Source organism: Rana temporaria, chromosome 3 (assembly GCF_905171775.1).
Source record: "Rana temporaria chromosome 3, aRanTem1.1, whole genome shotgun sequence".
Taxonomy (NCBI): domain Eukaryota; kingdom Metazoa; phylum Chordata; class Amphibia; order Anura; family Ranidae; genus Rana; species Rana temporaria.
In genome coordinates this window covers 386507893-386535753 of record NC_053491.1, presented here as the reverse complement: position 1 = coordinate 386535753, position 27861 = coordinate 386507893, and the positions used below count along the sequence as shown (strand labels likewise).

Below are 27861 nucleotides of genomic sequence, written 5' to 3'. Positions count from 1 at the left end.
TATACATATATCTATGGACTGTCACTGCTTTCTCCCCACTGTATTAGATCAGACAGAAGCTCCTCCCAGTGTGCTGTGCTATGGCCATGTGAGAGTTAATCCAGTCGTCACTGTGGGCGGGGCCTCCTGCTGTCAGGTGGGCTGGTATGTTTATGTCCTTAGATCGCTGTCACGCTGTGTATTGATCGGACAGGCTCATGAAATAAGAGGTGATCGGTTTGTGTTCCTCAATGGAGGCTGCCTAGGAAGGAAGGAAGGCGATCTCCTAATACCTGTCTATGACCGGCTCCTGCCATGTCACAGGCTTTGCACATGAGAAGTGGCTTGTTGTGTTGCAGAAGGATCTGCAGTCTCAGGAGCTCCAGGGATGTATCTAGGTGGAAGGAAATGGCAGTTCATTACCAGGGAAACATAATCAAGCGCAGCAGGATAAAAAGCTTATGGAAAATCTCATTTATGTGCTTGGGCATCAAATATGTGCCCACAGAATGTGAGAGACTATACCAAAGACAAGTACCAGCAGAGGTGGGCATGGCCTCACCAGGTCATCAGAAGTCTGAAGATAGCCTCCTAAAAAAGACCACCTTCGTTGTGCGCTTGGTTGTGCGCTCTTGCGTCCTCTTCCTGAAATTTGGACCGCTCCTACTAGCCTACCCATTGACATTCTTTTCAGACAGATTTTATACCCTGTGGCTTCATCTTCTTCTGAAGGCCACCGAGTCATCAGGACCAGCTTGCATTAAACTTGGCCAGTGGGCTAGCACTCGAAGAGATCTTTTCTCTGAAACGTTCTGTGGCAAATTTTCCAGACTTCACGTTAAGGTGGCACCGCACTCTTGGGGTTACACTGAGTTTTGCCTGAAAAGAGACTTTGGCGATAACTATGGACAAATGTTTCTATTTCCGAGTAAGGAACCTGTAGGTTCTGGCTGCGTCGCTCAGGTGTACAAAGCCTACGCTGACCTGTCTGTTATTGACGCTATGGAATCGCAATCCCTGATAGGAAGCGCTGGGAGTGACGATGGCTTTGAGGCATGGGAAGTGGCGGGGCTTGGTGGCATTTTCAGGCGTCTAGGGAAAAAGGGGACATCTGATCGTGACGCACTGGAAGGACAAGGAGATGGAACCTGTGATATCCAAGGAGAAGACCCATATCCTTCATCCATAGAGCCAACAGGGGACGATGCTCATTGCTTGATTCCTGTCGCTGTAAAAGTAAGGCCAAAATCACCAAAAAGTGACAAAACCTTTTCCATGGCAGAATTGAGGGACATACTAAAAGGAATGCCCATACACTTTAATAGCTGGATTCAGAGAAGTTTACGCCGGCGTATCAGTAGATACACCGTCGTAACTCTGAATCTGCGCCGTCGTATGTTTAAGTGTATTCTCAAACTGAGGCCTGCGCCGTTGTATCTTAGCTGTCCTCGTTCCGCCGGCCGCTAGGGGCGTGAACGATGATTTACGCCTAGAATGCGTAAATCAGCAAGATACGCCGATTCACGAACGTACGTGCGCCCGTCGCAATTAGTTACACCGTTTACGTAAGAGATACGCCGGCATGAAGATAAAGCTGCTCCCTAGGTGGCGCAGCCCATGCAAGGTATGGACGTCGGAACAGGCCTATCTTTTTACGTCGTTTGCGTAAGTCGTACGCGAATAGGGGCTGTGCGTAAGTTACGTTCACGTCGTAGGCAGTGTTCGACGTATCTTAGGCATTCTATCCGACGCATACGCACTGGGATATGTCCACGAACGGCGCATGCGCCGTTCGTTAAAACCGTCAATCACGTCGGGTCACTAGTCATTTACATAAAACACGCCCCCCCTGTTCCTCATTTGAATTAGGCGCGCTTACGCCGGCCCATTCACACTACGCCCGCTGTAACTTAGGAGGCAAGTGCTTTGTGAATACAGCACTTGCCTCTCTGACTTACGGCGGCGTAGCGTATATGAGATACGCTACGCCGCCTCAAAATTAAGCCGCCCTACCTGAATCCAGCTATAAAGCGGAGTTCCACCCAAATATGGAACTTACGCTCTTCGAAACCCTCCCCCCCTCCGGTGTCATATTTGCCACCTTTCAGGGGGGAGGGGGGGGGGGTGCTGGGTGCAGATACCTGTCCATATTTTAAAAGTCAGCAGCTGCAGTATTTGAAGCTGCTGGCTTTAAAAAAAAAAAAAAAAAAAAAAAATTGGCGGAGCCTCAGCTTTGACAGGGAGATGGAATGCCCATAGAGAATAATGGAACTAAATGGAATGCCCATAGGGAATAATGGAACTAAATGGAATGCCCATAGAGAATAATGGAGCTAAATGGAATGCCCATAGAGAATAATGGAGCTAAATGGAATGCCCATAGAGAATAATGGAGCTAAATGGAATGCCCATAGAGAATAATGGAGCTAAATGGAATGCCCATAGAGAATAATGGAAAGAAAATAATGAATAATGGACAGAATCCTTTTATTATGTCCCCAGAATTGACGAAACTCAGTTTCATGGCTGCTTTTACTCTAATTAAAGGCCAACGCAAAGCGAAACCGCTGGATTTTATTTCCAATTGTATTACTGTTGGGGGGATTTCACCTCACTTCCTGATTTGATGACCACACAGGACATGAGAAAATCTCCCCAGCAATGGCAGAGACAGCAATAAGAAGCTGAACGTTTTTCTCTTCTCGCTCCATTTTAGAATTTTTTTATTGGACCCCTTTCACACTGAGCCGCCCATAGCTTTGGTGGTAAAACGCCGCTATTTTTTATCGCCGACGGTAATGGGCGGATTTGCAGCGCATTTTGGTTGCTAGCGGGGCGCTTTTAACCCCCGCTAGCGGCTGAATCAGCGCATTGCGGACGGTATAGCTGTGCTGCCCCATTGCTTTCAATGGGCAGCAGCAGTGGAGGAGCAGTAAAACACACCGCTCCAAAGATGCGGCTAGCAGGACTTTTTTTTACCGTCCTGCTAGCGCAACGCTCCAGTGTGAAAGCCCTCGGGCTTTCACAATGGAGCAGCTGTTTGAGGGTGGATTGCAGGCGCTATTTTTAATGCTATAGCACCTGCAATACGCCCTCAGTGTGAAAAGGGGTCTTAGTCTGCGCCAGGGGTCTTCAAACTCTCTAAACAAAGAGCCAGTTTACTATCCTTCAGACCTTAGGGGGCCGGAGTGTGGTCAGTGGGAGTACAAATGTTCAGGCATCAGTGGGGTGTAAATTATGCCCCTATCCACTTACTTCACAATTGCCTACTCATTCACTAGATTTGGGGAGCAGCTTTTTTAGTTCAGTTTTTTAGGTTTTACACATTTGGCACAAGGTTCACTTACTTACATGCCCCATCATTGGTGTCAATGGCTGGGAAAGTGTCCCATTACTGGTGTCAGTGGGTGGAATAGTGCCCCTATCATGGTGTCAGTGGGAGGAATAGTGCCCCATCATTGATGTCAGTGGGAGGAATAGTGCCCCATCATTGATGTCAGTGGGAGGAATAGTGCCCCATCATTGATGTCAGTGGGAGGAATAGTGCCCAATCATTGGTGTCAGTAGGATGAATAGTGCCCATCATTGGTGTCAGTGGAAGGTAATAGTGCCCCATCATTGATGTCAGTAGGATTAATAGTGCCCCATCATTGGTGTCAGTGGAAGGAATAGTGCCCCATCATTGGTTTCTGTGGAAGGAATAGTGCCCCATCATTGGTTTCTGTGGAAGGAATCGTGGCCCCATCATTGGTGTCAGTGGAAGGAATAGTGCCCCAAGGGGTGGATAAAGCCCAGTAAAGGGCTGCATCTGGCCCCCGGGCAGCAGTTTGGAGACCCCTGGTCTACGCCCTTAGTAGAGTCAGCCCACTTCACTTATCTGCTTTGGGCGCATACACACTGTGGCAAAAGAAAGAAGTTGAGCCACGGTTTTTCTACTTCTGCCCACCTAAAGAAGGGCATGCAGCTGCTCAGGGCTGTACACATGCAGAGACCATAATGCTGAGCTTCACGGTGATGCAAAATTAAACAGTATGTTGCATTCAGCAGGCGGTAGCACCACTGAACACGACCCATTTAAGTGTATGGGGCTGCACCACAACCTCCCTGTAATCGTGTGTAATGCAGCGCAGTACAGTGGCATTTTCGGGATTAAAACAGGTGGTGAGAAGGCAATATATTGCCTCCTCACCACCTGTCAAACACCTCTGGGATGCGATCCACCACGGAAGGGTTTTCAAAGGAGAGGTAGGAGCTACTGCATGTGATAACAAGCCCTTAGATATTCTTAAAGCGGAAGTAAACCCATCCATAAAACAGTTTTATTTCCAGCACGTGCCAGAAATATAACACTCCCATTGGTTGTGCTCTCAACCAAACTGTCAAAACCATCCAATGGCTCGTGTCATAACTGATAACATGTGCAGCACCATGGCAGTTGTAGATTAAACAGAGGCCAAGATGGCAGCTTCCTTGGCTGAAAACAATAGGGGGTTAAAATTATGAAGTGCATGTGCCTGTCTGATAGGGTAGGTAGCTATGTATGTGATACAAAAAGGAACAATATGCTCCTGCACACAAAAGCTTGCCAGTATACTAAGGTGGTAAGATAAATAGGCCAAAGGAAGCTGACGCATTTCGAGGGTATCCCCTCTTCTTCAGGCTCTGCTGGATGGATGAGGCACTTGATGGACCTTTGCACTTTTGGCTTTTTTTTTTACCAATTGTTTGTGAGTATGTCATTTTACCTATAAATACATTTTAGTGTATCAAAGGTAATGCGCAAGGTTGGTGTGCCCTCTGCTTTTTTTTTTTCTATTAAGGTAATGTATGTAATATGTAGGTAGGTGCTCAGATTATTTAGTTTTGGTAAATTTAAAGTTGATTGTAAAAGGATTATGTGATCAGATTGTAACCTGTATGGGTACCCTTGGTCTACAGTAAAGGGGACTCCTCAATGGAGCATTTCGCCATTTTCTTGTGTAATCATCTACAATGTCAGTATGATGCTAACTATGTTAAGTGAACCCCTTACAAATCTCGACATTTCAAACTGAGCATATGGTTAAAGTGGACCTTCCATGAAAATGGGAAGTCCTCTATACTGACAGCTCCAAATACTATTGGTTTAGAAAATCCATTGAGAAGTAAAGTTACCAATTCTTTGACCTCATCATAGGGATAAAACAAATTCTCAAAGACCCAGATCCACGTACCTCGGCGCATCTATAAGTCCGGAGTAGCGTAGCTCAGATACACTACGCCGCCGTAACTTACAGCGCGTTTTCCGTATCCACAAAGAATTTGCGCCGTAAGTTACGGCGGCGTAGTGTAACTGTGTCGGAGTAAGGGCGCGCAATTCAAATGGATAAGATGTGGGTGTGTTTTATGGTAATTCCTATTGACCCCACGTAAATGACGTTTTTTTTGAACGGCGCATGCGCCGTCCGTGGGGGTATCCCAGTGCGCATGCTCGAAATCATGCCGCAAATAGTCAAGGTTATCGACGTGAACGTAATTTACGCAAAGCCCTCTTCGCGAACGTTTTACGCACACAACGGAAAATTGGACGCTGGCCCGACGTCCATACTTAGCATTGCGTACGCCTCATAGAGCAGGGGTAACGTTACGCCGAAAAAAAGCCTTACGTAAATGACGTAAAAAAATGCGCGGGGGGGGGAGTACGTTTGTGGATTGGCGTATCTAGCTAATTTGCATACTCGACGCGGAAATCGACGGAAGCGCCACCAAGCGGCCAGCGTAAATATGCACCTTAGATCCGACGGCGTACTAAGACGTACGCCAGTCGGATCTAGCCCAGCTTCAGGCGTATCTTGTTTTGTGGATACAAAACAAAGATACGCCGGAGCAACCTAGAAGTTACGCGGCGTATCAATAGATACGCCAACGTAACTGCTTCGTGGATCTGGCCCAAAGTATTTCAAGCGTCCAGGCCTCCCGGAAGGCACCCTGCCTCGAAGAAGTGTTGGAAGCTTGGCCTAAGTAAGTTTTTTTTTTTTTTACTTTATTTTTCAATGACATTTTATAACCATTTGCATTTAGGAGGTGGGGGTATCAGTAAAGCAGACCTTCCATTTTTGTGTAACAGGAATCAGCGATTGAACTGGTCAGTGGAACGCTACTTGACTACTCTGTTTTTTCCCTGCTCCCCCATCTAGGTCCTGCATCCAGGTCTTAGACAACAGGTTAAAATGGACCTCCTCCTAATGAAGACCTGGAGCCAACTGCTTGGACTCATCCCTGGATTCAGGTGGCTGAGTCTGACCGAGATTGTGGAAGAGTTCGAGAAACTTATGACCCGGCAAGTGAGTTAAACTGTTAGCAGGGCTGTAGTAAGACTTCTTGTAGCTCTAAGCATACATGAATGATGAGATTCCCTTGTAGATCCTTGCCTCTTGTGCAAGCAGGTTAACTTTTTTTACTTTTTAACTGTAGAGACCGACGCAAAAAAGCAGAGAGAGAGCTCAGCTCAGCTGTAAAGAGTCTTCTGACTCCTCTGTAACCCTCTCCCCTACAATTCTCTGGCTAAATATAGCCATAAAATACAGAAGTGAAAAACAAAATAAAGAATGGGGGGGGGGGGGCGAGGAGACGCACAGGAGGAAAGGGAGCCAGCCAGGAGCGCACACGGCAGCCAGTGAGTCGGCGCCAGCGGGCACACAGTTTAGTGACTGCGCTGTCACATCTGGGGGGGATTTTACCATACCTGTCCCCCCCCGCATTATTTCCTGGGGGGGGGATGCGTCCCCCCTGTCCCTCCCGGTTCCTATGCCCGTGTCCCTATCTCCCATACATACATTGGCCAATTTAGACAGGATCCAGGTAACCTACCAGCATTTTTTTGTTTTTTGAGGAAACCCATGTAAGCACAAGGAGAACACGCCAACTCCATGCAGATACTGTCCTTACCAGGATTTAAACCAGGGACCTCAGTGCCGCAAAGCAGAAGTGCTAACCTCTAAACCATGGCGTTGACCCTCTTTCTAACAAGTACTTACTGTACTCAACTTATAGAATCCTACACTTTAAGTGGTTGTGAAGGTTCAAGTTTTTTTTTAGCTTCATGCATTCCATGCATGAAGCAAAAAAAATTCTTCTGTGTGAAGCTGGGGGGCCCACCTAATACTTACCTGAGCTCCATCTCAATCCAGCGATGTGCACAACAGTCTCAGCTCTCCAGGGACTCTAACTCCTCATTGGCTGAGGTGGGAGCCATTGAGGAGAGAAAGGGGGCAGGACCGAGTCCTGGCTATGTGTGTGAATGGGGAGAGTGCCTGTTCAGATGCCCCACAGCAAGCTGCATGCTGTGGGGGGCACTGGGAAGGAGGGAGGGGCCGGAAGCGCCACCAGGGGACCCAAGAGGAGGATCCAGGCTCCGTGCAAAACCATTTTATTTGAACCTTTAATATCACTTTAAAGCCCATCTCTGAGTAAAAGCTCCTACCCTCTCCCACTCCCTCAATCACCCATTCACCATTTTTTACAAATAAATATTTAAATAGCTTTTTTTTTTTTACTCATCTAAATAAGTCTGATATTTGTGTCCCTCAATGATGTTGCTTTTTGAAGTCATGACTAGTCTATCCAGCATGGCAGTAGACTGGTCACCACTCCCGGATGCCATCAGTCGCTTCAGTCTTCAGAGGACCCCCACCCCTGTACAGCCAGTAGAAGCAGTGGAAGTAGTGATGTGGACACCTAAAGAAGGACTCCCCTCCACTACAAGGAAAAGGATAGAAGACTCAGGACCCAATTGGGAAGATTTACTAAAACTGGAGCACACAGAATCTGGTGCAACTGTGCATAGTAACCAATCAGCTTATAACTTCAGTTTGTTCAGGTTAAGCTTTGAGAATGAAACCTGGAAGCTGATTGGTTTACTTTGCACAGCTGTACCAGATTCTGTGTCCACCATTTGTGGTAAATCACCCCCAATGTGTCAAATGCCTGCATAGATTTAGAAAGTATTTCTGGAATGTAGAAAACAGTGGAACCTCGGTTTACGAGTAACGCGGTTAACGAGCATTTTGAAAGACGAGCAACTTTTTTTTAAAAAATTCTGACTCGGTTTGCGAGTTTTGTCTCGCAAAATGAGCAGAATTAAAGCTAATGGGGCCTGCAGTACTGCATTTGGCCTGAGGCACCGGAGCCGAGCAGAGCCGAGGTGCCGATCTGAACCGTTCAGAAATACTCCATTCCGGGTGTTTCCGAGGTTTCCCAGTGTCACGAGGCTCTCCGGCGCTCCCCCCCACCTCTGGCCACATGCGGGTATTACATGCTATTGAAGTCAATGCGAACAAATTATTCTTTTTTCAGGCCAAGTCTAGTATTTAGTTGAGAAGTGGTGTCAGAGCTTTAAAGCCCAGGCATTTCTTTTAGTCAGGGAAAGCATGTGATATTGTAAAATTTCTTTCAAAGCCAAGTTTTCAAGTGATTTTTCACCAGGTCAGGAAAGCACTGACAGCAATACAACCAGAAAGTGTATGTAAGCCTTCACCTTGTAAAACCACCCATTCAAAATAGAAATGAAAGGCAAAACATTTGTGTGTATATATATATATATATATATATATATATATATATATATAAAAACATTCTAAATACCTTTTTTCCCTTTTTTTTAAGTGATCACATTCTCTTTGTTCTCAGCTGCTGAAGCTAGAGGAGGAGAAACAACAGCACACTGAACTTCCCAGTGAAAGGCTGTGCAGGAGGTTGCAGGACAAGTCTGGTCATTGGAGGAGAGCACACTGAGCTCCCAGCACAGTTAGATAACCGGCCGCACTGTTCTTCTGCCTAGTGTGGTCAGTTTTTAATAGGAAAGTAGAGGGACTGGTAGGAACATCAGGGATTCCATGCAAAGGAAGCAATGCAAAGAAAACAGGATACTTTATCATACAAGTACATGGTACAGCAGTCTCATATCAGGAATATGAAGTGTTGGGTTTCCATTACTCTTGCATTCTAACCCTTAAGCACCGTGATGTCAATTTTATGTCTTTATCCCTGTTGGAAAGATTTCCCTACATTTCCTATCCTGGAAAGTGAGGGGAAATAAAAGTGACAATACAAATCTGACAGAGGCTACAACCCTTCCTTGCTCTTTCCAAAATAAAATAAAAAAATGTGTCCGTAAGTTGCAAATGTAGAGTATAGGAACCATATAAAAACATATGGAATAACTCTTTCTCTTTCCCTGCAGATGAATCTCAAATATGAAGCCAAAAATTTGGAAATATTTCAGGAAAAGTTTGAAAAAATTGACTTTATAAAATTTCCCATCCCACTGCGACCCTTCGTCACAAGGAACATCCTGGTGGAGACCTTCGAGGTGAGTATTAGGACAAAGTCTGTGATGAAACCTGACACTCAGAAATAGTGGGAATCAGTGGCGGCTGGTGCTCAAAATTATTGGGGGGGGCGCAAACGAAAAAAAACAAATAAAACAATTGCAGCCTCACTGTGCCCATCAAATGCAGCCACAGGGCCATCAATTGTCACCACTGTGCCATGCCATCAAACGCAGCCACTGTGCCATGGCATCAAACGCAACCACTGTGCCATGCCATCAAATGCAGCCACTGTGCCATCAATTGTCACCACTGTGCCATGCCATCAAACGCAACCACTGTGCCATGCCATCAAATGCAGTCACTGTGCCATGCCATCAAACGCAGCCACTGTGCCATCAATTGTTACCACTGTGCCATCAATTGTTACCGCTGTGCCATGATTGCCATCAATTGTTACCACTATGCCCCGCAATTGTCGCCACTGTGCCCCGCAATTGTCGCCACTGTGCCCAGTAAAATGCTGCCACTGTGACCTGTATGTGCCATCAATTGTTACCACTGTGCCCAGCAGGCCAGCAATTGTAGCCACTGTGCTCCGCAATTGTCGCCACTGTGCCCAGTTAAATGCTGCCACTGTGACCTGTAAAATGCCCCCCCCCGCCTGGCACTTACCTTTCTCGGGTCAGCCATCCTCCTTCCACGTCCCTCGATGTCTTCTCCCGCCCTCGATGACGCTTCAGCCAATCAGGTTACTGATAACCAGAACCGGTGAACCTGATTGGCTGAGACGCCTGTCAGTCTTATCCAAGGAACGCACCACTGGTACGTCCCGAGGATAAGCATTCAGGAAGCCTATTAGAGCCGCTGGCTCTGATAGGCACTTCCACACAGCCAACCAGCTGCCGTTATTCAGATGGACGGCGCTCAGCATCCGGCCATCTGAATAGTGGGCGGCAGCGGCGAAAATACAAGATTCATGCAATACATGAATCTATGTATTTCAGTGGCAGTAGAGGGGGGCAGCGCTCCAGCGCCCTCTATGGACGAACCGCCACTGGTGGGGCTGATTTACTAAAACTGGAGAGTGCAAAACCTGGTGCAGCTGTGCATGGTAGCCAATCAGCGTCTACCTTCAGTTTGTTCAATAAAGCTTTGAAAATAAAACCTGGATCCTGATTGGTTTCTATTTAGAGCTGCACCAGATTTTGCACACTCTAGTTTTAGTAAATCACCCCCACAGAGATTACTTATTGCTGCCAGGCAACTAGCATTTTCAGGAGAGGTCAGCGATAGCAGCCTTCATCTATTTTTCATGATAGCATTCATGTAAGCTCTGACATATCTCTCCTTTGTTACAGGAAGGTGAACCTTTGTCTGACTATCTCCAAGGGTCAGAGTCTACTCAGATAAAGCAAAGAATAGCGGCAATGGGTGTTGACATGCTGCTGAAGATGGTAAGCATAAAACACTGTGTATGCACACATACAAGTGTGTTTGTTGGCTGCCTTGCTCAATAAAAGTTCAAGACAAATCTGCTTAAAGGGGTTGTAAACCTTCCTGTTTTTTCATGCATCCTATGCATGAACCACTTAAGGACCTTGCCTGTATTTCAGACTCGGTGTTTACAAGTTTAAAACATTTTTTTTTATGCTCGAAAATTACTTAGAATTACTTAGAACCCCCAATTTGGGCAGCGGTCTTACAAGCGCACTTTTTTTGGAAAAAAAAACTTTTTTTAATAAAAAAATAAGACAACAGTAAAGTTAGCCAATTTTTTGTTGTACATTGTGAAAGATAATGTTACGCCGAGTAAAATGATACCCAACATGTCACGCTTCAAAATTGCGCCCGCTCGTGGAATGGCGTCAAACTTTTACCCTTAAAAATAGGAGACGTATAAAAAATTCTATAGGTTGCATCTTTTGAGTTACAGAGGAGGTCTAGAGCTAGAATGATTGCTCTTGTTCTAACGAGCGCGGCAATACCTCACTTGTGCGATTTGAACACCGTTTTTATATGCAGGCGCTACTCACATATGCGTATTTTACTTGATTTTATTTATTTTTACACTGTTTTTAATTTTTTTTTAAATGGGTCACTTTTATTCCTATTACAACATCCCTTGTAATAGAAAAAAAGCATGTCAGGTCCTCTTAAATATGAGATCTGGGGTCAAAAAGACCTCAGATCTCATATTTAGACTAAAATGCAATGAAAAAAACAAAAACAAATAGTTTGTCATTTGAAAAAATGACAACAACAAAATGTGCCTTTTAAGACGTATGGGCGTAAGTGAAGTTTTGACGTCGCTTCCGCCCTGCGATGCTATGGAGACGGGTGGGGGCCATCTTGCCCTCACTCGTACACATGGCAAGGAGGAAGAAGGACCCGATCGCCTCTGCCACTACCGACGGCTCCGGTAAGAGGTGGAGAGTGCGGGAGAGCGGCGGGAGGGGGGCCCCCTCTCCCGCAAAACGATAATGGTGATCTTGCGGTGAATCCGCCGCGGAGACCACATACGTGGGCGGGACTTGCGTGTGCGTACGCTTCTGAGCGCGAGCTACCGGGGACAGGGGCATTTTAATTTTTTTATTATTATTATTTATTTTTTATTTTACTTATTTATTTATTATTTACACTTTTTTTACATTTTTTTTTTTAATCGCTTTTATTCCCATTACAAGGAATGTAAACATCCCTTGTAATAGGAAATGTGTGTGACAGGTCCTCTTTAAGGATAGATGCATGGTCAATAAGACCTCACATCTCTCCTGCAGGCTGGAAAGAATGAGATCGTGAAAAAAAATTCACAGATCTCATTCAAACTAGCCGCAATTGCGGTTTGTTTACTTACGGGGACCCGGGCGTGATGTCATCACATCGCGCCCGGGCCTCCGACGGTCATAGAGATGACTGGTGACCATCTGGTCACCAGTCATCTCTATGGCAAACATCCGGCAGGCGGCGATCATCTCTCCGGGCCCCCGATGGCACGGGAGAGCCCGGAGAAGCACCGGATGGCGGCGGGAGGGGGAGATGTCCCCTCCCGCCGCCTGTAAGAACGATCTAGCGGCGGAACCGCCGCTATGATCGTTCTTACGGTGCGCAGGATCGCCACCGCTAAAAAATTATATCTCAATGATGCCTCTGGGTGCTGGCATCATTGAGATATCCCCTGCAAAGCCCAGGACGTCATATGACGTCCACCCGGGATAACAGGTCCCCGTTTTGGACGTCATATGACGGCGTGCGGGTATTAAGTGGTTAAGTGGTTAAGGTGAAAAAACTTCTGCCAGTGACCTCTACTTTTCTATTAAAAACTGACACACTAGGCAGAAGAACACAGTGTGGTCAGTTATCTAACTGTGCTGGGAGCTCAGTGTTCTCTCCTCCAATGATCAGACTTAATGCATCCTATGCATTAAGGAGAAAAAACTTCTGTCAGTGACCGACAGTGTGTTCTAAACTTTATAACACACTCCTAAAGATAAAGTATGATCCACAAATACTATAATAGTTTAATTTAGTCTTTTTGTGTTGACTAGCTGGATTGTGTGCTGGGGAATTGTTGTATCATACAATAACCATAGACAAAGATAACATATTGTAGAATTATTTTGCCCAAAGTGAATAGTCATGTTGAGTTTTTTGCCTTGCAGGTGTTTGTGGATAATTTTGTCCACGCTGATCTGCACCCCGGTAATATTCTGGTACAGGGGGCGCCGGAGTTTACTTCAAGACAGGCTGAGCAGACCACGTTGGTGGATATGTGCGACACGCTGATTGTGAATGTCGGCCCCAGCCGCTGCCCTCTCCGCCTGGTGTTGCTGGACGCGGGAATCGTGGCAGAACTGCAGGAGAGAGACCTTGAGAATTTCCGATCTGTGTTTACTGCGGGTGGTCCTTGGGGCAGGTGAGGCGGTGGGCTGGAAGATCGAAAATATTTTGTAGGTGGGATTGTAAGGTGATTTTTTTCTGTTCATGAGATCCAGAAGGAAATCTTTAACCACTTAAGACCCGGACCATTATGCAGGTTAAGGACCATGCCCCTTTTTGCGATTCGGCACTGCGTCGCTTTAACTGACAATTGCGCAGGGAGCTGCGGTGGCTCAACGCGATTGGCACTGCGCTGACAAGCCATTCACCTCTGCAGCTAGGGGTTCGGATCCCGGTCTCGGCTACATGTGAATTGAGTTTGGTGGTCTCAGCCCGGCTCCCGGTGGGTGTGCTATGCGAGGTAAGCCTGCGCTTAGTACGCCCACCCCCCTCCCACAAAAACCACCACACTTACACGCACTCGAAATTGGGTTAACATGCACGCACTTTGACCACGCGGTCTCTAAAAAGAGAGGCGAAGGACTAACGGGGTTGATTGAGCGGGCTAGATCCTCTCACTCCCTTATAGGGAGTCCCTCTGCCCCGTTGGGCTTCAAAGCGGAGCAGGTAGGGCGGGCTGTGTGGGAGGACCCCCCTCACACACCTGCCATTGCCACCCGGGGCATGGAGAAAGGTGGCAGATTGCCTCTGGGAAAGGCCTGCCTACTCCCAACTCCTGCAGTCCGGCTCCTCTCTCGAGTACACGCACAAAAATACACTTTAAAATAAAAAAACTGACAATTGCGCGGTCGTGCGACTTGGCTCCCAAACAAAAATTGGCGTCCTTTTTTTCCCCACAAATATAGCTTTCTTTTGGTGGTATTTGATCACCTCTGCGTTTTTTTTTTTTTGCGCTATAAACATAATAGAGTGACAAATTTGGAAAGAATTCAATATTTTTTACTTTTTGCTATAATAAATATCCCCAAAAAAAAAATAATTTTCCTCAGTTAGGCTGATACGTATTCTTCTACCTATTTTTGGTTAAAAAAAAATTGCAATAAGCGTTTTATCGATTGGTTTGCACAAAATAGGGGATAGTTTTATGGCATTTCTATTAATAATTTTTTTTTTACTAGTAATGTCGGCGATCATCGATTTTTTTTCGTGACTGCGACATTATGGTGGACACATCGGACACTTTTGACACCTTTTTGGGGACCATTGTCATTTTCACAGGGAAAAGTGCTATAAAATTGCACTGATTACTGTGAAAATGACAATGGCAGTGAAGGGTTAACCACTAGGTGGCGCTAAGGGGTCAAGTGTGCCCTAAGGGAGTGATTCTTACTGTAGGGGGGGGCGTGGGCTGTAGGCGTGACATCACTGATCAGTCGTTCCCTGTATCAGGGAACAGACGATCAGTTCACTGCCATACAGAAGAACGGGGAAGGTGTGTTTACACACACCTCTCCTCGTTCTTTAGCTCCTGTGACCCGATCGCGGGGACCCTGGTGGCAATCGGGTCACGGAGCTTCGGACCGGGACATGCCGCGACCCACGGCTGTGCTCTTAAGGCGACGTACAGGTACGTGCCCGTGCCCAGCCGTGCCGTTCTGCCGACGTATATGTGCAGGAGGCGGTCCTTAAGTGTTTTTTTTTCTGGAAATTAGTATGTATAAATATTGTCCAACTTCGCCCAGGTTTTGCATCAAATTCTTGATTTGTATATCTCACCTCCAATGATGAAATGTTCTCTATGGTGCTTTGTGCCTCTGCCTCTCCCACAGGGCCGCAATGAAGGTGTTACTCTCAAGCCTCATACACACGATCGATTTTTCCAACAACAAATGTGTGATGGCAGGGTTTTGTTGGAAAATCGCCGACCGTCTGTAAGCTCATCGGACAATTGTTGTTGGAATTTCCGACAACAAATGTGGGGATAGCATGCTTTAAAACCATCCAACAACAAATGTGGCCGTCGGAAAAAAAAATCCAAAGTACAAACACGCATGCTCCGTACAATGCTAACCATAGCACAACATTAGCAGAAGTTGCCCAAAGGGTGGCGGGAAAGAGCTGAAAAAACACGTAGTTTCGTGTATGCTGGCTGAAAAAGTTTCTGCCATCTGTAGGCGTTCCAAGTTCACGGCCAACGTCCTTCGCACAAAATTCCACGGATTTGTCCTAAGGAAATCTGATCGTGTGTACGAGGCTTAAAGTCACAGCTAGATTATTGGCTTAATCAACTGAGAAATCTATGGCCCCATACACACCATAGAAATCCATCCGCAGATAAATCCCAGCGAATGGGTTTCTGCGGATAGATCCTATGGTGTTGTACACCGCCAGCGGATCTGTTTCCGCGGATATATCTCCCCTGGGATGGATTCCAGCAGATCGATATTCGCTGACATGCACAACAAATCCATCTGCTGGAATCCATCCCAACGGATGGATCCGCTGGTCTGTACAGACTCACCGAATCCATCCGTCCGAAGGGATCCCCCGCATGCGTCGTCATGATTTGACGCATGCGTGGAATTCGTTATATGACAGCGTCGCGCACGTCGCCGCGTCATAATCGCGGCGACGGAGCGACACGTCATCGCCAGAGGATTTCGGCGCGGATTTCAATGCGATGGTGTGTACACACCATCGCATGAAAATCCGCCGAAATCCACGAGAGGATTTATCCGCGGAAACGGTCCGCTGGACCGTATTCGCGGATAAATTATATCGTGTGTATGGGGCCTATCAGGTAAGAGTGACACCAAAATATTTCTGGCGCCCCTACACGGGCGTGGTCATTTTACTAACTCCTCCCCTTTACAAATGTTTCTATGACAACTACTCAACCACAGAGATGCTCCCCCACAAAGTCTTCATTACCCTGGGATCCTTACATGATCTCTTAAAGCAGGGGTTCACCCTAAAAAAAAATTCTAACATTACATTCAGCTTACTACCGACATTGACAGTATGCAGATCTTTTTCTATTTTCTTAGCCGACTTCCGGGTAGTGAATCCCACGGGAGTGGGCGTTCCTATGCAGCAGTTAGTGATTGACGTGATGACAAAAACTCCCCCACCTGTCGCATAAGGAGCGTCACGAGTTGCCGAAAGAAGCCGAACGTCGGTGCGCAGGCGCTGTATAGCGCCGACTCGCCGTATAGGGGGGGCCTCTCTGATGGACACAGAGAGGGCTTCTGTTAGAGAGTCTGTTAGAAAGAGCCCCCAGACATGATACAGAAGATGGTCAGAGACTGCAGACATGATACAGGAGACGATGAGAGACTGCAGACATATTACAGGATACTGTCAGAGACTGTAGACATGATACAAGAGATGATCAGAGACTGCAGACATAGTACAGGAGACGGTCAGAGACTGCAAACATGGTACAGGAGATGGTCAAAGACTGCAAACATGGTACAGGAGATGGTCAAAGACTGCAGACATATTACAGGAGACGGTCAGAGACTGCAGACATGGTACAGGAGATGGTCAGAGACTGCATAGTACAGGAGATGGTCAGAGACTGCAGACATAGTACAGGAGATGGTCAGAGACTGCAGACATAGTACAGGAGATGGTCAGAGACTGCAGACATGATACAGGAGACGATGAGAGACTGCAGACATATTACAGGATACTGTCAGAGACTGTAGACATGATACAAGAGATGATCAGAGACTGCAGACATAGTACAGGAGACGGTCAGAGACTGCAAACATGGTACAGGAGATGGTCAAAGACTGCAGACATGGTACAGGAGACGGTCAGAGACTGCAGACATGGTACAGGATATGGTCAGAGACTGCAGACCTAGTACAGGAGATGGTCAGAGACTGCAGACATATTACAGGAGACGGTCAGAGACTGCAGACATGGTACAGGATATGGTCAGAGACTGCATAGTACAGGAGATGGTCAGAGATTGCAGACATAGTACAGGAGATGGTCAGAGACTGCAGACATGGTACAGGATATGGTCAGAGACTGCATAGTACAGGAGATGGTCAGAGACTGCAGACATGGTACAGGAGACGGTCAGAGACTGCAGACATGGTACAGGAGACGGTTAGAGACTGCAGACATGGTACAGGATATGGTCAGAGACTGCAGACATAGTACAGGAGATGGTTGTTTTTCCGGCGCTTTAGCGTTAAAAATATTGCCTGGAAAAAGGCTCATCTGCAATCTCAGTGTGAAAGCCCGAATGCTTTCACATTGGGGCGCTGCGCTGGCAAGACGTCAAAAAAAATCCTGCAAGTAGCTTCTTTGAGGTGCTTTAGAAGCAGTGTATACACCGCTCCTAAACACGCCCCTGCCCATTGAAATCAATGGGCAGTGCCTGCAAACCACTTGTCAGTAAGAGCCCCTCCCCCGAGCACTGCCAGGCTGGACGGGCTGCTCTATGCTCACACACCAGTTCCGGACGGACACACACCTATGCTCAGAACACTAGTTCTGGACGGACACAACCATAGAGAAAGAAGGAGGGAGAGGAGAACTCTGGCACTTCGGTGCCCCCGCCTCTGCAGGTGCCCGGGTGCAAAGCACCCTGTGCACCCTGCCTAGGATCGGCCCTGTATACTAGTGCTATGTAAAGATACATTTAATTGTTTTTTAATGACCCCATAACTGAAATAAATGTTTTTGATATATTTGTTTGGAGTTCATGTTTTGAAGATGAAGCATCATTGCCAAAATCTATAAGTGACCCGTGTTGGCTTCTGTAGGGGGAGACTGTAGCCGAACTGATCCTTCACCATGCCAGAGCTAACCAATGTACGGATGTGGAAGCTTTCAAGTCTCAGATGGCTGAGCTGGTGAATGAAGCCCGGGAGAGTACAGTGTCTTTGGGGAAGGTGAGATTTACACAAATGACAAGAGGACTTTTTTTTGTTATTATATTGGGGAAGGCTGAAACATCAATGTTTTATTGTTGCCTTTGTCCCTGCAAGATTAAAGTAGAATTCCAAGTTAACCCCTAATTCATTTTAAAAACACTCCCTCCCACCTTATAAAACCTATGCTTTCTAACCTGTGTAAGAAAGATCTGTCTACTTACCTATTTACATGCCGTTCCAGGCTGGTCATGTGATCTCCCCTGTGTCAGCAAGTGCCAGCTACAGGAGAGAGGAGGGAGCGCTGACAATGGCCAGTGAAGACTGGAGTGGTGATGTCACCCATAATGCCCGTACACAGGATCGGATTTTCCTGACGGGAATTGTGTGATGGCAGGGTTTTGTCGGAAAATCCAACCGTTTGTACGCTCCATCAGACAATTGTCGGATTTTCGGACAACAAATGTTGGATAGCATGCTTTAAAATTTTCCAACAAATGTCTGATGTCGGATTATCCGATCGTGTGTACAGTCCATCAGACAATTGTTGTTGAAATTTCAGACAACAAATGTGGGATAGCATGCTTTAAATACCCATGAATAAGTCACGTGACGAGTGACGATACGCGTGGGGGAGGAGCCTACAGTGACGGACCATCGGATGTCTATCCCGAGTGAGGAGTCCATTTAAACTGAGCGGCAATATATCCTTTCTATAATATAAGCAAGGATACGTGAGTGCACTAAGTGCAGCCTTTATCTACATCTATATGGTACAATATTGCGCTATGTTTCCTTTTCTCCTCTTTTTAGGGTAGGAGCACTGCAGACTGACTAATTCAATCATCAGGACTTTTTCATGATCTACTCACATATATATTAAGAGGTTTTTCACCAAGCTATATTGCTTGATTATATATGTACGATTCAGAATATAGAAAAAAAAACAATCCAAGGAATGAGCAAAGGTCGGACTTTGAGGCAAGCGGAAGTATATAAAATATATTATTTATTACAAAAATTAGAAAATATTTTACACAATAGCAATGGTATAATAACGAGTGAATAAATACAATCACAATAAAACCATCTAGATTAGAAATTCATGAGTAGTGGATAAATCCTTTGAAGTCGCCTACGCGTTTCGCCGTGGGGCTTCTTCAGGACGAGACAAACAGCATATAGGGAGTATGCACAGATATTGTGGGATTATTTATATCTGGATTTGATTGTTCAATCTCTGACATCATGAAATTATCATCATAGATGCACTAAGCTTGGACTATTGATGACCATTTTTGGTACCATTAAAAGTGATATTTAAATAATCCCACAATATCTGTGCATACTCCCTATATGCTCGGAGTTTTTTGGATTGATGCACCTACTGCGATGCATCAGATTGTGAAACAATATCTACATATTAGCAAAAAATCCTGTTTGTCTCGTCCTGAAGAAGCCCCACGGCGAAACGCGTAGGCGACTTCAAAGGATTTATCCACTACTCATGAATTTCTAATCTAGATGGTTTTATTGTGATTGTATTTATTCACTCTTTATTATACCATTGCTATTGTGTAAAATATTTTCTCATTTTTGTAATAAATAATATATTTTATATACTTCCGCTTGCCTCAAAGTCCGACCTTTGCTCATTCCTTGGATTGGCGTCTTTTCTATATTCTTATCATTTACGGATGTGGCTAATGTGAGTGCTCTCTTGTCTGTGTGTCTCGTGTGTCTTGTCTTACCCCCCCCCCCCTTCCCTTCTCCCCTCACCTCCCGTCCCCTTCCCTAATGTTTTGGTCTTATTCCCTCCCCCTTCCCCCCCTTTTGCCTGTTTAATTCATATGTACGATTCACATTGCACATGAGTTAATACGAGCACATCAGTATTTTATTCATGCTTTAAAACTGTCCAACAACAAATGTGTGCCGTCGGATTATCCATTCGTGTGGACACAAGTCCGTCGGATAAAAATCCTAAGTACAAACATGCATGCTCAGAAGCAATGCTAACCATAACACAACATTAGCAGAAGTTGCCCAAAGGCTGGCGCTAAAGAGCTTAAAAAAAAATAAAAAAACACTATGTTTCGTATTTGTTGGTTATTTTGCCGTCTGTATGCAGAACAAATTCACGGCCAATGCCCTTCGGACAAAAGTCCTACGCTTTGTTAGACGGAAATCCAGTCGTGTGTACCAGGCTTAATAGGCACCAAGGATATACCCAGTGCACGTGGTAATCAGCACCCAGTATCAGGGCGGTCAGTCACGCCCCCTCTCTTTCCTTGTAATGCAAGGCTCTGTAATGAAGGGTGTGGCTGAGACTCTGACAGCACAAAGCACTGGAGTGAGAGGGCAGGAAGCAGGATTTTTTTTACTGAGAGAATAGAATATTTTTAACATAATATACAGGACTATACTGAGATGGAAAAGTTGGAAACTTCAATTCAAGCTCAGAACTCCAATACATCCTGATTGTCACAAGCAGTACTTAAAGTGGAGTTTCCATCCCAAAATTTTTTTTTCATTATTGTGCTCATTAGACCTAAAAAATAAAAAATAAATTTACACACCTGGAAATGCCTGTTGCTCTGCGGTCCCACAAAATCTGCCTTTGGAATCACCTAGGATTCTGACATCATCTCCCTCGGTTCCTCAGCACGCTAATGCTCCTGGGAAATGTGTGTCATCATTTCCCAGGATGCAGTGCGCTACCCAATTATCACTCCCCATCCAAGACTTCCAGGAAGTAAGTGCTTGTGGGCTTCACAATGCCCACAAGCAAAATGACAACGGTGTGGACATTGTTTTATAAACTATCTTTTTTGAATAACTATGCGGAGCGGCGGCGGATTGTAAAACAGTAAGTGACCGGATTTATATTATAAAAACGCATGATGAAAGGACATACATTTAAAAAATGCTAATTGTGGTTGGAACCCCGCTTTAACCACTTAAGACCCGGACCTTTAGGCAGCTAAAGGACCCGGCCAGTTTTTGCGATTCGGTACTGCGTCGCTTTAACGGACAATTGCGCGGTCGTGCGACGTGGCTCCCAAACAAAATTGGCTTCCTTTTTTTCTCACAAATAGAGCTTTCTTTTGGTGGTATTTGATCAGCTCTGCAGTTTTTATTTTTTGCGCTATAAACAAAAATAGAGCGACAATTTTAAAAAAAATTCAATATTTTTTACTTTTTTCTATAATAAATATCCCCCAAATATATAAAACATTATTTGTTTTCCTCAGTTTAGGCCGATACGTATTCTTCTACCTATTTTTGGTAAAAAAAAAATCGCAATAAGCGTTTATCAATTGGTTTGCGCAAAATTTATAGCGTTTACAAAAAAGGGGATAGTTTAATTGCATTTTTATAAAAAAAAAATGTTTTACTACTAATGGCAGCGATCAGCGATTTTTTTTCGTGACTGCGACATCATGGCGGACACTTCGGACAATTTTGACACATTTTTGGGACCATTGTCATTTTCACAGTAAACAATGCATTTTAAATGCATTTTTGCTGTGAAAATGACAGTTGCAGTTTGGGAGTTAACCACAGGGGGCGTTGAAGGGGTTGTGTGACCTCATGTGTGTTTACAACTGTAGGGGGGTGTGGCTATAAGTGTGACATCATCGATTGTGATTCCCTATAAAAGGGAACACACGATCGATGACAGCGTCACAGTGAAAAACGGGGAAGCTGTGTTTACACACAGCTCTCCCCGTTCTTCAGCTCCGGGGACCGATCGCAGGACTCCAGCGGCGATCGGGTCCGTGAGGGCCACGGTCACGGAGCTTTGGACCGGGTTGCGTGCACGCACCCGTGGCACGCTCCCGCGGCTGGGCTTAAAGAGCCACGTACGTGGATGTGCCCAGCCGTGCCATTCTGCCGACGTATATCGTCGGTGGGGGTTCTTAAGTGGTTAAATAATTTGTAAAAATCCGATTGTCTACTTATACTAGGCCCCTTTAACATTGGGACGTTTTTCATGCGGTACAGCGCTAAAAATAGCGCTGCTATACCGCATCAAAAATCATGCCCTGTACTCTTCAATGTGAAAGCCCGAAGGCTTTCACACTGAAGCGGCGCGCTAGCAGGAACGCTCGAAAAGTCCTGCTAGCCGCTTCTTTACCGCGGTATAGGAGCGGTGTGTTCACCGCTCCTATACCGCGCCTTCCCATTGAAATCAATGGGAAAGCGCGGTAATACCGCTGTAATACCGCGGTAATACCGCCGCAACGCGGGCGGTATTAACCCTTTTTCGGCCGCTAGCGGGGGTTAAAACCTCACCGCTAGCGCCCGAATATCGCGGTAAAAACGATGGTATAGCCGCGCTACAAATAGCGCGGCTAGACCGTCACCGCGGCTGACGCTTCAGTGTGAAGCCAGCCTAAATGCAACATAAAATATATCAACTGATTACTTTTAGAAACACCAGATTTCTTCTTATTTCCTTCTTGTTTTCCAGCTCCAGGTTGCATTGCTGCTGTCTCAAGTGTTCCGGCTTTTGATGACACATGAGGTATTATCTATAAATCCCTTTCATTTTTTCCAGACCGTTTCCTAATGATTATCATATAGTTGGTATCAGGAGAGAAGGTGGTGGTAGTGACTGGGGTAGGGCGCACAGTTTATGGTGATTATGGCAATTGTATCCATTCCAGTCCCACAGGACTGGTATATTTGACCCAATAGTGGGAGAAACAGGAAAATCATGCTTCCTAATCTACTATCTACTATGATCCTCTGTGTTTTACTTTTTAAAGTAGAACACGTGGCATAAAAGGTTTAGGGGCAGATTCACGTACCTCCGCGCATCTTTCCGCCGGGCGCAGCGTATCTAAGATACACTACGCCGCTGTAACTTATTTTATTTTTTTCGAATCCTCAAAGAATTTGCGCCGTAAGTTACGGCGGCGTAGTGTATCTTTGGCGGCGTAAGGGCGCGGCATTCAAATGGATGTAATGGGGGCGTGTTTTATATAAATACATCGTGACCCGACGTAAACAACATTTTTTTTGAACGGCGCATGCGCCGTCCGTGGGGGTATCCCAGTGCACATGCTCGAAATTAAACCGGAACAAACCAATGCTTACGACGGTGACGTTATTTCTAAGCAAATTCCTATTCGCAACAGCGTAAAAAATTAAAAATTCGACGCGGGAACGACGGCCATACTTAACATTGAGTACGCCTCATAATAGCATCATTTTTTATACGCCGGAAAAAGCCGAACGCAAACGACGTAAAAAAATGTGCCGGCCGGACGTACGTTCGTGGATCGCCATAACTAGCTAATTTGCATACTCGACGCAGAATTCTACGGAAACGCCACCTAGCGGCCGGCGGTAAAAAAGCACCTAAGATCCGACGGCGTATTAAGACGTACGCTTGTCGGATCGATCCCAGATACCGTCGTATCTTGTTTTGTAGATACAAAACAAAGATACGACGCGGGAACGTTAAAATTACGCGGCGTATCAATAGATACGCCGGCGTAATTCTTTTGTGGATCTGCCCCTTAATCTATATACTGTATATTCCTTAATAACCACAGAGGATATACAGTAAATCCAGTTTGTGAGCACCAAATGCCTTTGCAAAGCCAGATGTTATCTCGTAAAAGTAATAGTGACAGCGTCACTAAGATATATATAGCCTGTGCAGAGATCATAGTAGTGAGACCACTTTCACACTGAGGCGCTTTCACACTAAAAACAGCGCTTAAAAAAGCTCACGAAAACCTATTTCCATAAAAGTCAATGAATGCTTTCACACTGGGGCAGTTTGCTGGCAGGGCTGTGAAAAACTCCCCTCTCCATTGAAATGAATGGAAAGCACTTCAAAAGCGCCTGAAAAGCTCTTCGCTCAGTGTTTTTACTGGCAGTTTAGAAGCGCCTCAGCGTGAAAGTGGCCTAAGAGAGACCTAGCAAGTCCCACCCACTACAGGCTGCCTGCAGAAAATGACAGGAAAGGGCGGAGACAAGACCAGTCACCCTGCAAAGTCAGAAAGTTGTAAAGGAAAAAGTTTTTTTTTTTTATCTTAATGCATTCTATTCTACACCTTGGGGTAGATTCAGGTAGCTACGCTATAATTTACGGCGGCGCAGCGTAGTGTATTTACGCTACGCCTCCGCAACTTACAGGAGCAAGTGCAGTATTCACAAAGCACTTGCTCTATAAGTCGCGGCGGCATAGCGTAAATGGGGCCGGCGTAAGCGCGCGTAATTCAAATGGGGAAGGGGGGGTGTGTTTTATGGTAATATGTGATGACCTGACGTGATTGACGTGATTTACGAACGGCGCATGCGCCGTCCGTGTACATATCCCAGTGTGCATTGCTTCCAAGTACGGCGTAACAACGTATTGTTTTCGACGTGAACGTAAATTACGTCCAGCCCTATTCGCGAACGACTTACGCAAATGACGTAAATAATTCAAATTTCGAAGCGGGAACGACGTCCATACTTAACATTGGCTGCGCCTCCTAATAGCAGGGGCAGCCTTACGCAGAAAAAGCCTTTACGACGTAAAAAACTACCGCCGGTCGCAAGTACGTTTGTGAAATCGCGCGTATCTAGGAAATTAACATATTTTACACCGACAACAACGAAGCGCCCCTAGCGTCCAAGGGAGTTAATATTGCACACAATTCTAACGCCGCCGCAATCAAGTTACTATTTTTTCAGCGTAACTGCCTTTGAGAATTCGGCGTAACGCTACGCGGGGCGCAAATTTCAAATTACGGGCGGCGTATGTGGGGGATACGCCACCGCAAAAGGTATGTGAATCTACCCCCTTCTGTGTGTAAGCCGTCCCCCACTTACTCTGAGTCCCTTCTTCTCCGTCCAATGATGTTCACGATTCCCTCGGCCGTCCGGGACTCTCCTGATTGGCCCGCGGTTTATCAATCAAAGTCAGTTAGCCAATCACGGGGAGAGAGGGGGCGGGCCGGATTGGCAGCTGCGTGTCTGAATGGACACACAGGGCTGCAGCTCGGCTCGGGTTGCCCCCATAGCAAGCTCTGGGTCTATGGAGGCACTCGACAGGAAGGAGGGGCCAGGAGCAGAAAAGAGGGACCTGAAAAGAGGAGGATCCACTGCACAAGGGAGGTAAGTATAACATGTTTGTTATTTATTTATTTTTAAAGCGAGACATGGGGACAAACCCGACACCTAACTGACACTTTTGACATTTTTGGGGGGAACCAGGGACATTAGTACAGTGTTCAGTGCCTTGTTTACATAGGCAGATCGTCATTCTGCCTCTCTGGGGAACGATTGCGGGTGTCCAATCAGCGCGCAATTGCTCCTTTGGCGGTGCACATGTGCCAACCAGTGTCTATTGCATGAAATGATCTGCAGGTACATCATTTCACGCAATAGAGCCGACCTGCCGCAGTAAAAATGTGGTAGGCATCTGCAAGTGGTTAAGAAAGGTGAGACTGCACTATTACAGCTATCCAAGAATGGAGATGAAAAATATTACAAATGCCTGTTGGTGACCGGTTCTCTTTAACCACTTCCTTACTGGGCACTTAAACCCCCTTCTGCCCAGAGGACTTTTTGCGATTCGGCACTGCATCGCTTTAACTGACAATTGAGCGGCAGTGCGACGTGGCTCCCAAACAAAATTAACGTCCTTTTTTCCCCACAAATAGAGCTTTCTTTTGGTGGTATTTGATCACCTCTGCGTTTTTTTTTTTGCGCTATAAACAAAAATAGAGCGACAATTTTGAAAAAAAAAAAATTTTTTTTACTTGTTGCTATAATAAATAGCTACATTTTTTATTTTAATTTTTTTTTATCCTCAGTCTAGGCCGATACGTATTCTACACATTTTTATAAAAAAATAAAATAAAAATCGCAATAAGCGACTGGTTTGCGCAAAAGTTATAGCGCCTACAAAATAAGGGACAGAATTTTTTTTTTTCATAATTTTTTTTTTTACTAGTAATGGCGGCGATTTGCGATTTTTATTGCGACTGCGACATTATGGCGGACACATCGGACACTTTTGACACATTTTTGGCACCATTCACATTTATTACTGCAATCAGTGCTATATATATGCACCAATTACTGAGTATAAATGTGACTGGCAGGGAAGGGGGTTAACACTAGGGGGTGAGGAAGGGGTTAAATGTGTATCCTGGGTGTGTTGTACCTGGGGGGGAAGGGGGGTGACTGGGGGAGGTGACCGATCTGTGTCTCTATGTACAAGGGACACAGATCGGTCCTCCTCTCTCCCTGACAGCACCGCTGTCCTGTGTCGAGCGGCAATGAGAAATGATCTCATATGTAAACATATGAGATCATCTCTCATTGGCCGCACAGATCGCCTAGGAAACGGCCACACCGATTGGCTGTTCACAGCGATCTGTGATTGGCTTGTGTCCAAGGACACGCCAGCACAGCAGTTCCTCCGCTGCGCACTCGGGAGCGCGCGCGGGGACTAGCAAAGGGGCGGACGTCAATTGACGTCGCCTCAGAGAATTAGAACCACCCTGCAGCCGTCAAATAGTTGTACGGGCCGTCGGGAAGATGTTAAAGACTATTATCAAATAATATCCCCCACTCCCCTATTCCCCTCTAATGAAGTTGTAGGCACATTTAGGGCCTGTGTCAATGGGCTTTGGTCTCATGTCAATGGAATCAGTTGGATGTCAGTTTGTGAAGGTTCTGAGATTTAGGGCCTTGTTACACACAACCGAACATGTCCGCTGAAACTGTCCGTCGGACAAGTTTCCGCGGACATGTCCGACCATGTGTAGGGCGCATACCGGACAGTTTCCCCGGCCTACCGGACAGTTTTTCCCGGCCTAGCGGACAGGTTTCCAGCGGACAAAAGTTTCTTAGCATGCTAAGAAACTTGTCCGCTGGAAGTCTGTCCGTCGGACATGTCCGGTGGTTAGTATGACTCATCGGACATGTCCGCTGGCCCGAAATCCCGCCATGCGGCAAATTGAATCGACGCATGCGTAGAAGCATTGACCTTTCGTGTCGGAGAACGTCGGTGTCGTCTACGTCACCGCGTTCTCTGTCCGCGGGGAATTTGGTCTGATGGTGTGTACACACATCAGACCAAAACCTCCCAGCAGACATGTCCCATGAAAACGGTCCGCGGACCGTTTTCATCGGACATGTCTGCTCGTCTGTACAAGGCCTTAGAATTTATTGACAGGAGCATTTGACTTGCAGACGACCTCCTTCTGACCTGCATTTGAACAAAAGTCCATCACAGACCATAGACAGTCATATAATCCCTGCTGAAGGTCAGAGATACAGTAGATTGGCTGATCATCCCATTTGGCATGAAATCCCTGAGCAGTGGTTTATGCAGCAATGTCAGGAATATCATGCCTTCTACTGTCTATTCATTGGAAGCTACAGGGTGGGTAAGGTAGTTTAGAGATCCTATTTGACACGTTTTAACAGTAGAAAAATACAGCAGTGCAGTTTCTTTGTACGTTCTGCTAAAAAATTGTCAGTCACTAAAATTTTGTGTTTTCAGGTGAAGCTGGAGAGCAACTTTGCTTCTATAGTGTTTGCTATTTTAGTCTTGGAAGGACTTGGCCGGTCGCTGGACCCCAAGATTGATATCCTGGAGGCTGCCAGGCCTCTGCTGGTGAAGAGTGCGGCGTCCCTCCTATAGCCAACCAACCTACAGAAGACCAAAGCATCGTTCTGTTTACAAACCCCACACATTTGATTTCTGGTGATTTACAACCAGCGATGCTCGTTTTTTTTCTTCATTTGAGCCCTAACTGTTAAACCCACTGCGACAGTTTTAGGTACATTTTTGAAGGTTCAGAACCCCAGTTAGGCCTCGTACACACGATAGGTTAACCAGAGGACAGCGGTCTGATGGACCGTTTTCATCGGTCAAAACC

General features: G+C 45.9%; 1 protein-coding gene across 1 annotated transcript; it reads left to right on the top strand.

Moving 5' to 3' along the window:
- Positions 1-95: 95 nt before the first annotated feature.
- ADCK2 (aarF domain containing kinase 2) lies at positions 96-27861 on the top strand. Its single transcript, XM_040341691.1, has 9 exons — positions 96-1215; positions 6156-6302; positions 9200-9328; positions 10649-10744; positions 12950-13203; positions 14897-14909; positions 17852-17980; positions 22437-22490; positions 27483-27861. The coding sequence occupies exons 1-9, from the start codon at positions 295-297 to the stop codon at positions 27621-27623; spliced, it is 1884 nt and encodes a 627-aa protein (XP_040197625.1). The 5' UTR covers positions 96-294; the 3' UTR covers positions 27624-27861.